Source organism: Apiospora marii, assembly GCF_038362585.1.
Source record: "Apiospora marii strain CBS 49790 chromosome Unknown utg000004l_segment0_segment0, whole genome shotgun sequence".
Lineage (NCBI taxonomy): Eukaryota > Fungi > Ascomycota > Sordariomycetes > Amphisphaeriales > Apiosporaceae > Apiospora > Apiospora marii.
In genome coordinates this window covers 1,732,849-1,747,136 of record NW_027117375.1, presented here as the reverse complement: position 1 = coordinate 1,747,136, position 14,288 = coordinate 1,732,849, and the positions used below count along the sequence as shown (strand labels likewise).

Sequence of the window (14,288 nt, the reverse complement as noted above, 5' to 3'; positions counted from 1 at the left end):
TTTGCGAGGTAGTTCTTTCTGTGAGCAATGCGAGGTAATTGGCGTGGGAAAAGGGAAGCTAAAAGGTAGGTATCAAAACTGCTCGAACACATTGGAAGACCGACTGTGACATGTCCTTGCGTACTTAGTAAAGTGGAGTGAAGACGGGAGGCTCTTTCTCGAGTGAGATAACGTCTTGATTGGGTGAATTGGGCGACATCACTACCAAGCAGTGTAGCTCAACACCATCGTCTCCTTGATTACGGTCTGCTATATCTTCCATACTAAGTTGCAATAAGAAACGTTCAACTCAACTCATCATGCTGAAATGAAGGAGAAAGACAAATACTTAGATCATCAAGTAGAATTAATGGATTGAACAGAAGGTTGTCGTGAGGTGGACGCCCCGGTGTTAGCCGTTGCTAGACGCCGCGGCACAGCTGCACCGACGTCACCCACCTGGGCCAGCTGGGCCTCGGCATTCTAGGGCGACCTCACGAAACACCCCCGAGATGCTTCAATCGGCCATCTCCTTCCAACTTCAAGAGACCAATTGACCATGCCGCCACGAATAAGTGTTCGACTCAGCTCATTAGCGCGCTTCCGCTTCGTCCGCGCCTACTCGAGCGAGACTGGGCCTATTGTCAATGTCGTCAATCTACCAGCTCCCAACTCGGGCCACATCCGGATTCTCGAACTAAACAGGCCGTCCGCCCGCAATGCCATCTCGAAAGCACTGCTCGCCTCTCTGAGGGCAGAGATCGACGATGTCCAATCACAATACACTGCCGACGGCCAGGAAATCCCAGCGTCGCCTCGTTTTGGCGGAGCTGCCGGCCCAGATCAGAAGGGCCCGACAAGAGCTCTGGTTCTCGCCAGCGCCGTCGACGCAAGCTTCTGTGCTGGCGCCGACCTGAAGGAGCGACGCAGCTTCACCCCAGAAGAGTCAGTGTCAAGCTAAACTCACATGCCTTATACCTACCTCTTCCTCCATCATGGACCAGCCAAGACTAATGCTCCATCTTCTCAATCAGAACCGCCGACTTCCTCGGTAACCTTCGCGACACCTTCGCGGCGCTCTCCGACCTCCCCATCCCCACCATATCCGCCATCTCCTCCATGGCCCTGGGCGGCGGCCTCGAGCTCGCCCTCTCGACCCACTTCCGCGTCCTCGCCTCGACCGCGACCATCGGCCTGCCCGAGACGCGCCTCGGCATCATCCCCGGCGCTGGGGGCACCTACCGCCTGCCTGCCCTGATCGGCGTGGGCCGCGCGCGCGATCTCATCTTGACGGGCCGCCGCGTGTCGGCGCCCGAGGCCTACTTCCTCGGCATCGCGGACCGGCTGGTCGAGGTGCTGCCCGAGGACGAGCGCGACGCCCTCGAGCAGGGCGCGGAGGCCCAGAAGGGCGAGCCCTCGCCCATGGCGACCCGGGCGCGCCAGCTGGCACTGACCGAGGCGGTGCGCCTGGCGGCCGAGATCTGTGAGGGCGGACCCGTGGCCATCCGGGCCGGGCTCCAGGCGGTGGCGTGGGCGCGCGAGGACAAGGAGAATGCCATGTACGAGCGGGTCGTCAAGACAGAGGACCGGGACGAGGCGCTGCTGGCGTTCAAGGAGAAGAGGAGGCCTGTCTTCAAGGGCCGCTAAACCGGAGAGCGCGCGGAACGTTGATCTATGGGTGGCTTGGTGGTTCGGGTGCGGCCAATGTCTCTAATGGCGACCCTGTTGCTATTTCGTAGCGAAAAGACGTGATTGGTTTCGTCAGGATGGAAGGGATTTGATACATTTCGATATTTCACAAGCTATGCATGCGCCTTCGTGAGAATCATCTAATGCCACCTACCGTCTTAGTTGTGCCTATGTGGTAGACTTAACATATTCGATGCTATGAACGGCGCAATTCCTCGTATAAAACCCCTCTTAAGACCTGGATGGGTATCTTTTGTCTTTTTCACTCATTTTCAATTTATGAAACTCTTTAAAGAACTATGCCAGTGAAGGTACAATCTTCTCTCCTAATAAGAACCTCTTTGTTCCACTTTTTGACGTATTCCGTCTCTTTCGTGTCCCGGTACACTATCACCCGTAGTTGTAGTATCTTGTCGAATTTTCCATCCTTGGACTGGAATTCCGCCCATTCTTGTTTGATAATAGACATGTTTTTGTCCAGTATCTTGAATGCAAGATCGTCGTTGTTGATTTCGACGCGGGCATAGACTGCGGCGCCTTTGGCCCGGTGAGGCAAGACAGAAAGACTGCCCTTGTCGCTCGTCTTCTGTCGTTTGCGAGGGCTGTTTTGGTCGGTGTCGGGCTGTTCTCTTTTGGCACCAGGCGGAGATGCCGGTGCGTCCTCAACCAGGCGACCAACTTGTAGAGCAAATCCGGATCTTGAGGTTTGTGTTGGGGCTCTCGCATCCTGTGAGGTATCCCAGAGGGAGGAGATGGCCGCCTGGGTGAAGCCATCTATGTCACCTTCTGTGGCGCTTCGGCCTGCATCGCCTTGTTGAGCTAAGCTCTTCGTGATGATGACTTGGATTGTTGCGACCTCGTGCTCGTCAAGCTCCTCGGGTCTTCGTACAACCCTTGGTCCTTTCGCAGTCGAAGCAGGTGGGCTGGTCTTGGTATCCTCGTCCATTGCGATGACTTTGGAGTTGACGATGATAGCGAATCATCTGTATGAAGCGTTAGTTGTTTGGCATTTGGAACGTGGTCAAATGTGTGCTTACATATCAGATAAGATGGTTAAAATATTGATGGAAGGAAAGGATGTAGTAGAGAAATTTAATTCACAGGTAGTTACCTGCGCTTGGTGAACTTCACGCTTGAGAGGTGTGTGAAACTGTCAAGTGAAGTAAAGGTGAAATTGTATTGAGATACCCTTGCGCCTTCTTGGCGTCGTTGGTCGTGGGAGGCATGAGGTAGAATGCTGTATTACCCCGAAGTCGATAGATGTTGCATTTTTCTATGTCGGCCGAGATCAGCAGGTTGAAGAGTCGTGTATCCGTTGTATTTTCTGGTACATTCGTCAGGAGCACGCCGCGTCCACGACCCGGACAGTCTCCAGGCTGTCTGAGCTTGCGATAGAAGTTCTCGATCTGTCGATCCATATATTTATTAGTTCTAATGTTCGCTGAGTATGGAATACTGTATTTACCTTTATGTTGGTTGCCATCTTGTGTGCAGTTACTGGTTGCGGTTGGATAGAGAATGTCGCGCTTTTTATTAGAAAAAGGTTGTTCAAATTGTGGTAAGGGGTATAGGTCAACTTTGTGATTGGTAAGTGAAAGGTGAGTGTGTGGAAGGAAATGAATGCAGATTGTTTGTAATTGAACGCTAGGCACAATATCTTTGCCTACCTACCTAATGTGAAGCCCCCGAATCATTGAAAGATAAATCCGTCATTGGTCAAGCAACCGATTCTTTTACCATAGCACAACTTGGTTCTTATTGCAGGCTGTTCACCATTCGCATCCCAACACAACCACTACCGTGCCTCCCTCACCTTCAGAACGTCAACAAACCACCATCAAGAGTTCAAGACACCATTCCACATCATAATGCCGCCCCGAGTCATCACTCGCCCGGAAGAGCTCCACCAGCACGAGACGGGGTGGTTCATCGACCAAGCATTACGATGCATCCAGATGACCAACCCCGATGCGGTCAAAGCCGACCTTGGCCAAGGCGGCAAGTATTTCATCCTTCTGACGTTCTGGTACTCCAAAGTCTTCAACAATGGCGAACGACCAGCGCTGAGAGGCCTTCAGTGAGTACGACCTTTGAACTCATCTTCATATACACCTGTCTAACTACCTGTGTAAATAGCCACCGACAGAACCCAAGATCAGTGGCACCAGAGGATGCGTCCAAGTTGGACGACTCAAGCAGGTAAGGACGACTTCGAGGCACTGGAAATAAACTAAGATTTATAAAGAAAGGTATTAAAAATCCCTAAAAAGTATGAAACTTCTTCCCAAGTTTCAAATAATATCTCACCTTATACGGCAGAAGATCAGACAAGAAGGATATTCAACAATCGCAGATCGTATGATCCAAAAACGACGTACTACAAGGAAGAGCTCACCAAGATGGAAAGCTTCTCACGAGACTTGCCATCCAAGGGTCTTGACAGAGACTGCCCATCGAAGGGTCCTGGGAGAGCGATGGCTTGGCCTGATACGGCAGAGAGTGGAGGAAATAACTAAGCGCGACTATCGGATACCAGTAACAACGGATGGGCTGGCTATTTTATTTCATTTGCCCGAATCATGAGGCAAGTTGTTCTTTCCATGCGTTCTGTTTGCAGACCGTAGTTGCTAACGCCGTGGTCAGAACATATCCTGCCTAGGTGCTCCTGATGGCACCCAGGACTTATTCTACTTTTGGGAGTAGGAACGAATCAATTGCATCTTTTGGGAGGAGAATGTAAAGCATGATAAACTTATATCTTCAGATTGTGACCCATCTCCCGCCCTGCTGTCTTTGCCTTACCGTGGATCTAGAAAGCGATGTCTTGTTTTCAGGTGCTTTTGTTGAACACCAACTCAAATCTGCGCTTTCGGCCAAAGCAAACTCATGGTCTATTGCTATTACTCCCCTCACCAGTGCTCGCCATGTTCCGGTAGCGATTCTAACAGCCCCAGCGTGCCGTGGTCAACGGTGGCCGTAGTGTGTCTCTCGAGCATTGCGAATATGTGCTCCTCGAGCTACAAGCCCTTCTTCACCGTAGCCCAGGCGAACCCGTGAAACGCGAGCTTGCGGTACTCGTCCCAGACGTCGTCGAGCCCCAACTTAGGGACCTCGCTCGTGCCCAGGGTGTCGAGGTAGTGTTAGATGAGCGCCCGGCGCTGGTGGGCGCAGCGGTCTGCGATGATCAGCGCGCCGACCAGGAAGTAGGCCAGGTCATGGAAGGGGTGTCCGAAACAGAGGCCCTGCCAGCCTAGGAAACCCGAAAGGCCACCCGCGCGGACAAATGTGCTGGGCGCGTGCGGGTCGCCGTGGATGAGGCAGCGGAACTTGGAGTGGCCCGCCGAGGTGTCATACCAGAGCGTCCGGAAGGTGGCGATGACGCGCTCGCGATCATTGAGCTTGGCCGGTATGGGCGGGCGGCTGCCCTCGACGAAGCGGTCTGTGAAGGCCGCAGGCGACAGCAGGGCCAGGACCATGGACTTGTACGGGTTGGCTGCCAGATCATCGCTACCCGTCAGCTAGGGAAACTTGGACTCGTCTGGGGTCCAGGTGCCTGCGCGGAGCGGAGGTATCAACCGCCCAAGGCTACAGGACGTCATCTACCGTGTTCACGACTCTTTCCTCTTCCCTCTGCCTTACACGTGATTTATCATGGATCCTCACCTTCAACGGGCTTCCAAGCTCGGTGTCAGCGGACATATCCTCCATGACGACTATGCCTTGCCCATTGACAATATCGGTGGGACAGAGATAGGGTCTTGGTAGGCGTAAGTCGACGAGCTGGGCAAACGTAGTAATAGAACTCAGCCTCCCTTCGGATGACGAACTTCACAACTGGCATTTGCGCCATCAGGTCAGCGTTGAACCCGCCCTTGACACAGATGCTTCTGGGTCCAGCAATGCCATCTCCATATGTAAGGCTCACAATGAGCTTGCTGGCGGTCCCATGGTATTGCTTCACAATAGTGGCTGACTTGACCTTCTTTAACAGAAACTTGGAGCACCAGGCAGCTGTGATGTCTTGGGGGACTAGAGAGGGAGGGCTTCGTTGATGTTGATGGCACCCGGAACGGCCTTGGGTGACGTAACGGACCCCATGGTTCAGTGCTGATTTTAATGGTCAAGCATGTAATATGAAACACAACAAAGGGTATGAAAATTGCTGGGTACGTACAGGGTGGTAGCTGCCAGAAAGGTATGATAGGAGTGTGGTATTGTCCTCGTGGTCATAACCCCCCATTCTGCCACACCATGGGGACGGGCCCGACTGCCGGGAGCGTAAGATTTGTGCCGCAAAGGCAGGCGGGCCAATCCACCCTATCGAGAGAAAATAAACACATTCGCAAGGCCTAGACTCCCTTGCTAAGACCGGACTTAGAAGTTAGGCTTGAATTCCCCATGCCCAACTCCCTCCGCGATCGCCTCAGGGGTCTCAACCATAACCCACGATGATGAAGCGGAACTCTTGTATTCTAGGAAAGCGTCGAAGAACCCTGCAAGAACAATCCGGCTCGTACGACGAGTAGCCGTTTGGAAGAGAAGAATACGATTATACGATGCCCGTACAAGCGTTCTGTGGCTCGGCCACCGTCTGGTCCCTACTCGAGATGAGCCTGGGCACCGCCTGCGTGTGCATGACGCGGCTCAAGCCGTTCCTTGGCAAGTACCTGTCGCACCTCGTCTTCCCACTCGTCCAAAGCCAGGACAACGGCGGCGACCTGATCAACAAAAGGGGGCTCTACCATAAGCAGAACAAGAGTACCCAGAGAGGCCGCTCGCCGCCGGCCGGATGGTGGGGCGACGGGAACGACGAGTTGATTATGATGACCGATGTCACGGCGGCACGGCCTCGAATATCCGCTGCAAGAACGGGTTCGAAGTACGGTGCGAAGATCGGCTGGGTGTCAAGGGTAACTGAATATTACCCCGTGAAATGAATGCACTCATATTAACTTCCGGAATTGCGAGAAGCACAGGTGCAAAAGTAAATGCACTACGAACACGAATACATACATCAATGGGCATACCTATATACATCGCCATGACGACCGAACCTCAACGTAGGAGTTCAGAGCAGGCTTTCGACGGATTGTCTTAATACAGTCTCAGACGTAGGATATCATGATGAATCTCGGCGTCTTCGATGAGATGCCAACAAGGACGTGCCGACAGCAAGGGCAAAAGTCTTGGAGAGGCTGGGAATCGAACCCAGAACCTTTTCCATGCCGTCTACGTGCTCCAGGAGAGACAGTAGCGCATGCTAAGGAAACGTCATACCACTAGACCACATCCCCTGTTAGTTGATGGAACCATGAGCCCTTATCATGAGCCTCATAGTGTGTTGTGGCCTGTCAAGGTGGGCGACGACATCCTCGGTGGGTCTACCTATCTCGGTGCCGGAGCATATGCCTTGCCAACAGCGGTCGAGAACATGGGTTACGAAATGCCACTGGCTTGAAGTGGTGCTTCCAACACGCCTGATGTGTCTAATGTGACCAGCCCCATGACCTCAACGGCGAGCCCAGAAAGCCTGCAGATACCTACGATGTTGCGGAAGCGGGCTTGAGCCAGGATCACGCCGGGACATGCGGCTGGCCCTAGACCAGGGGCATGTGCAATCTGCATGAGGTGATTGTACACACAGATGCGCCTGACTTCCTGCCTGTGCTCTCCTCCAACACTCTCATAGGAATGGATCGCTGGGGAGGGCCAACTACGTAGGCGCAATTACCTTTCTCGTCGCCCTCCCGCTGCACTGAGATAAAGGGGCAGTAAGAGTCCGCATTCGATACTGCTCCGTTGAAACAAACAGCGATGAGCTGCAGCGCTCTGTCCTGGCTGCTGGCGTATACATGATCGTGCAGGTGAGATTCAGTAGACGAGTAAAGCTGCAATGCTTCTAAACGAAGCAGCTGCCACCATCACCTCATTGTCACTTGCCAGCCGGTGTAGGCTGTCAGCTCTGAGTTTCCATGGCATAGAACAACTTCACCACTGAGCTGCCCCATCGACCAATCATTGTGGAAATTCGTATTGAACTTGCAACTCAACCTCAGGTCGAGCGACCTCGGCGTGGGCTCGTTGGCAGCCATCGGGCTGCACAGCTGGTGGATGACTTCCTGGGGCTTCGACATCAGCACATTGAAGCATCTAGGCATGGATGGCCGGGGGCATTGGAGCTTCGCTGTAAAGACTGTAGTGGTACGCCGCAGTAGCTCTCGAGGAGCCCAGTCACTGCACATCGCATCCTCTATCAGGACAAAACCAGCATTGGGGTGCCGTAAACTGCAATCATCGCGGCTCCCAATTTGAAGAGGTAAACTGCGAGATGTTTATTTCCGTCCACCTGGAAAAGGGCGCCGGGCACACCTTGTTCCTGTTCTTGGGGGGTATAGCATTGAGGTAGCATGCACGCGAAAACGAGCGTTGAATTGAACTGCCAAGGCCATAGTGAGGGCTTCCGGGTAGACGTTGGGCCCGTTGACGCCCGACCCGACACCGCTGAATAGAATGGCGGTCATATTGGGCGCAGCACCTCGGTCCCCAATTCCAAGGACGAAGTACAATTCCCTGGCAAAAGACAGCGGAGGATCAGAGATTAGACGCCTGCAACCAAAGACGTGGCCAATCTTGATCGCACGTGTCGTTCGAAATGCCGAAACCGATGGATTGTGAAGAGGCAGGCAGGCAGGTACGGGGTTATATTCGAGAAACCACCAAGCTTCAACGCGAGATGACAATCAGCGGGCCTGGTCAGCAGAGCCTCCAACGATTGCGCGACAAAAAGTGTAGACCTTCATGCCCGTAATCGTACCTGTTTTCTGGCCATACCATCATTGGCACTGTGCTCGCCTGAAAGCTATCCAGTCTACCAGTGTTGGTATTCTGGGCCTGCGTTGCTTCGACCTTTCTTTCTTCAAATCCGTCTCCTGCGGGGCTCCCGAGAAACGGCCGGTTGTCACAATGCAACTCGACCAGACACGGCAAGGCGCGTTTACAGTACTTTCCTATCTGCACCTATTACATAGGCGTTAGATAGGATCAGATAATTCAGAAGAGTAGCGGAAATCACAAGTATTGATGCAGGGAGGCAGCGACCAACAGCGCTCGAGCGATTAGGCGTTCCGGGAGCGCGGAATTTCGAGTCCGCACAGTTGTACATACGTTGCCACCCGCGACAGTGGGTCTACGAGAGGGCAAAAAAAGAAAAGAAAAGAGCCAATGTCTGATATCTGCGACCTGCGATTTCCCGTTTTGTCATGGTCTTCGAAGTGGTCCAGGCTCCTGGATAGCCACACAGATGGGCCTTTTGCTCGATTTCCCTTGTTCACCCAGTCTAATACGAAATTGACTGCGAACATGCGGCTGAAAGGGTTCAAAGGGCCTGCGATCTTTAGTTATATGGATTGCACACTGCACAGCTGCAGCCTGCAGGTACACTGAGTTAGCGGTGGAGAAGGCCAGGTCGATATCTCCGGACGGGTTATACGACCTTTACCGCCGACGAGTGCCAGTCCAGCTCGTCAAAACCACCCCATCGTGTCTCCATCTGTGGTGTTGGTTCGTATTTCGACAGCGACTTACGTGTCTAGCACCCAGGTTTTTGCTCCCTGGCAACCCACACAGCTGGGCGGGCGAAGGCAAGCTGCATATCTTAGCTGCAGCTGTCAAGCGTACATAGATGGATTGCCGAAAGCCGCAATGTGGCTACATTCATTGGCCTTCCCGAACAAATCGGATTGCACCAGCGAAGACGCGGCGAGAGATTATGTTTCATATCAATTGTAGTCAACTTCAACGGTCCTTTGTCTCCTGCCGTGTCTCGAGTGCCGGTCAACAGGGAAACGAGAAGCATGATGATATTAAGACGATGAGAAATTTCAATGTTGCTCCGTAAAATGTTTCGTGTGCAATAACGAATTTTACTTTGACGTCCAAGAAAACAAATTGGACGGGCATGATATGATGGCATCAGTAGCAGTTGAGCAAAGCACTGCAATTACATACTTGCAATTACATACTTGGACATACAAACAGCCCAAAAGTAAGCCGAGTCGTCAGTAGATGTTGGCTGACACCGTATGTTGCGTTGCTCGGCACCCCAGCTGAACGTCAACAACAGTTTGCAGGCTTGGAGGCTTGGGAAGCCGGGGTTGACAGTCAGCAACACGAAAAAAAAGTTGGCCCAGGTGCTACACTGCTTTGATTTGCCAGAGCCAAAACCGGCTTGAAATGCCATTCAACGGGATGCATTGCACGGGGGGATCCGCCGTAGAAACGAACGAGCCATTCCCGATAATGACATCTTCGCCAGCTTCCTTGTCTTAATCCGATCGAGACAAAAAAGCCGCCATCGTGGTGCGAAGTCGAGCTTGGAGCTTGGAGCTTGGAGCTTGGAGCGAGCTGTTGCCGCAATTTGTCGGAAGCAGCTCTTGGTTGACTTACTGCGATGACGTTTCACATGTTGAGCCTTTAAGGTTGAATTGGGCCGGGCGTGGGTGGATCAGAAGGGTGGATAGCAGCGTTAGCGCTGAAACTCGGTGAGCAAGCGCCAGGGATCGCCTGGAGGATTCCCAAACCGGCGGCTTAACCTTGGCCTGGGCAGTCTCCAACAGGGCCTGCAGAGGCCTGCCTGAAGCCCCGATTTGGTCGATCCAAGTCAGGAACGGCCCAAGCTCAGGCTCAAGCGCCAAACCGCCCCGTCGTCGCCCATGGCAACGGGCACCATCCCCAAGGTCAACAAACCACCTCCGATTTATCTTTAGGTCCTCCTGCAACAACCCACCGCGCCGTCCGGGATTGCACAACTTCAGATCTCTGTATCTATCCCTACCTGTGTCTATTCTTTTTTGTGGAATCTCGTCCAGAGTCGCCCGCAAAAGAGGACATCCAAACTACCATAAACCCCATCCAAACCAAACAAATCTATACCCTCTACCACCGTCTATCTGGTAATACCAGCAAGACTAAAAGGAAAAAAAAAAGACTTCTCTCTAACCGCCTGAACAAGGCCCATTGACAACTTCTAGTTCTCGTTCTGCCAAGTTCGTTCGCTGCTGAGTACAATCCAAAGAGCCCATTTGCCCGGCCAGACTGGCTTGCGCTGCGTGAGGTGAGTAACCGCACCCCCTGCATATGATGAGCGGCCCTCGAGAGGAGACAATGGCTGACCGCCGCTTCGTCACGGTGTAGTTACGGATCAATTGATAGCCCCTAAGGCAAATCAACATCTATCGACAACTAACCACCCCATTCCGGACTCGACTCCCCCACGATGCTGTCCCATCCGCCACAGAGCGGTCTTCAGGCCCGTCAACAACACCTACGACAACACAGACGACAAAATTCGACACCCACGGCCACAGAAGCAATGAAGATCGCCACCAACAACAGTAACCTGCCGCCTATGCATCAATTCCAGCAACAGCAACAACGACAGCGGATGTCCCACCGACGAGGCATGAGCCTGGACACCCGACGACACCCGATGCATACCCCGACACGGCAGGAGTTCCCAACGGTAAGTGAACAACGTACTAACACAGGATTAAATCAGACACCACAGCATGTGCTGCGAGAAACGCAGCAGCAACGCATAGCTCGCCCGGGCCATAACCAGCAAGCGATCTCGAACTTGGCAAATGACGAGAACTACCTAATCTCCCCCCACGGGACCCCCCAGATGCAAGGGTTTGACCCCAACTGCTTCGACGGGCTCCCACCACAGCAGGATATGAACCTGCACTTCAACTTCTATGAAGCGCAGATGAACATGATGATGAAGAAGAACCAGGAGAGCTTCTCGGAGAGCATGTCAAGTTCTCAAGACTTCGAGCTGTACCCATCCAGCTCCATGTCCACGCCCACATTTATGAGCTTCAGCGAAAGCCCGAACGGTGCACAAGGATGGATCTCGGAAGGAGAGTCATCACATTCGAGGCGTGGCTCCAGAAGAATAAGTAACGGCATCATGGACAGAGTGAGCAAGTTCGAAAACATGCAACCGGGAATGGAGGGTTCGCAGAGACCACTTACGCCTCCTCATCAGAATGCCACAGGTGAGTCGCCCAGCAGACCAAAGCGTGCGCAACAGCAGCTAACCACGAAGCCAGACTATTTCCCAATTACACCCTCAGACACACCTCACAACCGAACCATTAAGCACAGTCGAGTGCCTCAGAGGTTCGCCGAGGGATACGACGAGTCCATGGAGGAGACCATCAAGCCTACCCGCGGCAACCGCCGTGCCAGAACCACGTTCGATGAGATGCGCCAAGCAGCTGAGGTCCAGCCCATCGCCCCTGCCCCTGCCCCTGCGCGTTCGCACACCATGCCCATGCCAGGAACATATGAGGCCGCTCCGGTTCAAGACAATAACGACTACCTTGCCATGGGACAGATGAACAACGGGATGACTATTCAGACCCAATTCCACGGCATGCCCCGTCCATCACACCCCCTCAGCGCAAGCTCCGACTTCTCCCATCACGCGTCCCCCATGACACCATTCATGAGCGAGTTCCAGGCACCCCTGGAACTCGATGTCAAGCCAGACCTCCGCCACTTAGATTCCGGATCGGATTTCACTCCCGGCAACGGTTCCCAGTCAACAGAGATGCCTTCCCGTCGCGTTTCCCCCCACAGGCGGACCGAGTCTGTGGCAAGCATCGCAAGTGCCGCCAGCATCGCCGACATTGACATCGAGCAAACGAAATTGACTACCGGCATCACCATGGACGATATTCACCAGTACATCGAAGGGCCGGACCCTAAAGACAACAAGTGGGTTTGCGTCTTCGAAGATTGCAACAAGCGTTTCGGCAGGAAGGAGAACATCAAGTCGCACGTTCAGACCCACTTGAACGACCGACAGTACAAGTGCCCGACCTGCCAGAAGTGCTTCGTTCGCCAGCACGACCTCAAACGCCACGCCAAGATCCACACAGGCATCAAGCCTTACCCCTGTGAATGTGGAAACAGCTTTGCCCGCCACGATGCTCTGACCCGCCACAAGCAACGCGGCATGTGCATCGGAGCATTTGACGGAGTAGTAAGGAAGGTGGTCAAGCGTGGACGCCCACGCAAGCACCGTCCCGACATGGATGAGCGCAAAGACAAGTCATCTCGCACACGCAGGAAGAACGAGTCCATCTCCTCGACTTCCTCCCTGTCAGGCTACTCGGACAGCTCAGCAGTCAACTCGCCTGAAAACCCCGATACGGACTTCGAGATGCTTGATGACATCATGCACGATATCTCCGTGGGTGGGGTGACGATGAACCCGAGCAATCTCCAGGGCGCCGGGTCTTCCACCGCGGCAATGCCAACGCTCGAAATCGACCACGCGTCCAGCGCACATTCACCATCGGCTACCAGCATACACTCGTATGTTTCGCAGCTGTCACACATGTCACTTCACCCAGAGGCTGTTTCGGATTTGCCATCGCATCCGGCATCGCCAGCCAAGAGCATCTCGAGTCCTTACAACGAGCCTCCTGAGCTGTCCCAGTCGTCTTCGCCTCCGTCTAGTAACCGCTACTTCGACAGCGAGCCGATTGCCCCTGGCCACGATGTTATGATCAGTGCTGGTGCCGACAACTCAAACATGGCGAACCTGACGGGCTTGGAAAGCAGCGATGACGACATCCTGCTGCAGTTCACCCACAACGACCCCAACATGCTCATGTTGGGAGGAGACAGCAAGTTCGATGACGCTTTTGACAGCACAGTCGACATGTTCACCACCAACGATGATCTGTTCTTCGGCAGCAATTGATATTAGCGTTTGACTCTGTTTTTAGCAACTGTTTGTTTGTTGCAAAACCTTGGCTTTTGCTTCTGTCCCAGCGAGCCCTTCAACTTTTGTTTGCTCCTTGCTTTAATTTTCGCGCATAAGGCGGCTGGGGTAACCACCCCTTTTTCGGATGGCTTAGGACTTACGAAGCTTATGTTTGGAACGTAATAATTCTTTCTTTCTCATCTGGGTTTGGAGTAACGATATTCTTGTTCCCCAACCGGAAACAGGCCGGGAAACGATGTATAATAGAACGCCAGAGAACCTGTTTGTTTGAACGCGTGTGGATGTGGGATGATATGAACGTTTTACGTTTTGGCGGTTTAGGGGGGAGGCGGAATGGTGAGAGCGGGAGGCGGAAGGAGAAAGGAAGAAGAGCAGGCGGAAGGTTCGTTATATATTATAGGGCACACTTGGGGTGTGCCTCCCATCGGTGGTCTGGTCGGGCGCGTCGGCGTTTCCCACTTGGACCCGTCTGTCGCGAGCGACTCGGTACTTGTGTTTCTGGTTTTCTGGTTTTCGGATCAAAGGGAGGTTTTCGAGGTTCCTTCAAGAGGTGTCAACTCATAGGAAATGTATTGGGTTGAAAGTCTGACCAAACTGTTTCTTGGTTTTCATTCTGTGAAACGTGACATGTGTATCCAAATAGTAACCGTGATCTTACCAGAGACTATCAATGATCTCCTGACGCAATGAGAGCGAAGGTTGCCCTGAAGATTTACTACGGTAAAGGAGCCTTGCTGACAGTGTTTTTGTTACATGTAACCATAATACACGAGAGCGTAGCTCATTGATCAAGTCGTGTCGTCTTTTTTCACTTTCTTTT

The 14,288-nt window shown here is 53.1% G+C and overlaps 6 protein-coding genes across 6 annotated transcripts; 4 read left to right on the top strand and 2 right to left on the bottom strand.

Annotated features, from left to right (window-relative positions):
- Nucleotides 1-538: 538 nt before the first annotated feature.
- Nucleotides 539-1,626, top strand: PG985_006491 (methylglutaconyl hydratase; the record flags this gene model as incomplete). Its single annotated transcript, XM_066826260.1, has 2 exons — nt 539-924; nt 1,014-1,626. The coding sequence occupies 2 exons, from the start codon at nt 539-541 to the stop codon at nt 1,624-1,626; spliced, it is 999 nt and encodes a 332-aa protein (XP_066685867.1).
- Nucleotides 1,627-1,957: 331 nt separating this feature from the next.
- On the bottom strand, nt 1,958-2,614 carry PG985_006490 (uncharacterized protein; the record flags this gene model as incomplete). The annotated part of the gene is made up of 1 exon (XM_066826259.1): nt 1,958-2,614. The coding sequence occupies one exon, from the start codon at nt 2,612-2,614 to the stop codon at nt 1,958-1,960; it is 657 nt and encodes a 218-aa protein (XP_066685866.1).
- A 922-nt stretch (nt 2,615-3,536) lies between these two features.
- Nucleotides 3,537-3,749, top strand: PG985_006489 (uncharacterized protein; the record flags this gene model as incomplete). Its single annotated transcript, XM_066826258.1, has 1 exon — nt 3,537-3,749. One exon carries the CDS (start codon nt 3,537-3,539, stop codon nt 3,747-3,749), a length of 213 nt encoding a protein of 70 aa, XP_066685865.1.
- A 1,059-nt stretch (nt 3,750-4,808) lies between these two features.
- PG985_006488 (uncharacterized protein) lies at nt 4,809-5,766 on the bottom strand (the record flags this gene model as incomplete). The annotated part of the gene is given in 4 exon segments (XM_066826257.1): nt 4,809-5,186; nt 5,308-5,448; nt 5,459-5,697; nt 5,733-5,766. The coding sequence occupies 4 exon segments, from the start codon at nt 5,764-5,766 to the stop codon at nt 4,809-4,811; spliced, it is 792 nt and encodes a 263-aa protein (XP_066685864.1).
- A 458-nt stretch (nt 5,767-6,224) lies between these two features.
- On the top strand, nt 6,225-7,269 carry PG985_006487 (uncharacterized protein; the record flags this gene model as incomplete). The annotated part of the gene is made up of 2 exons (XM_066826256.1): nt 6,225-6,578; nt 7,168-7,269. The coding sequence occupies 2 exons, from the start codon at nt 6,225-6,227 to the stop codon at nt 7,267-7,269; spliced, it is 456 nt and encodes a 151-aa protein (XP_066685863.1).
- Nucleotides 7,270-10,942: 3,673 nt separating this feature from the next.
- On the top strand, nt 10,943-13,444 carry PG985_006486 (uncharacterized protein; the record flags this gene model as incomplete). Its single annotated transcript, XM_066826255.1, has 1 exon — nt 10,943-13,444. The coding sequence occupies one exon, from the start codon at nt 10,943-10,945 to the stop codon at nt 13,442-13,444; it is 2,502 nt and encodes an 833-aa protein (XP_066685862.1).
- Between the last annotated feature and the right edge of the window lie 844 nt (nt 13,445-14,288).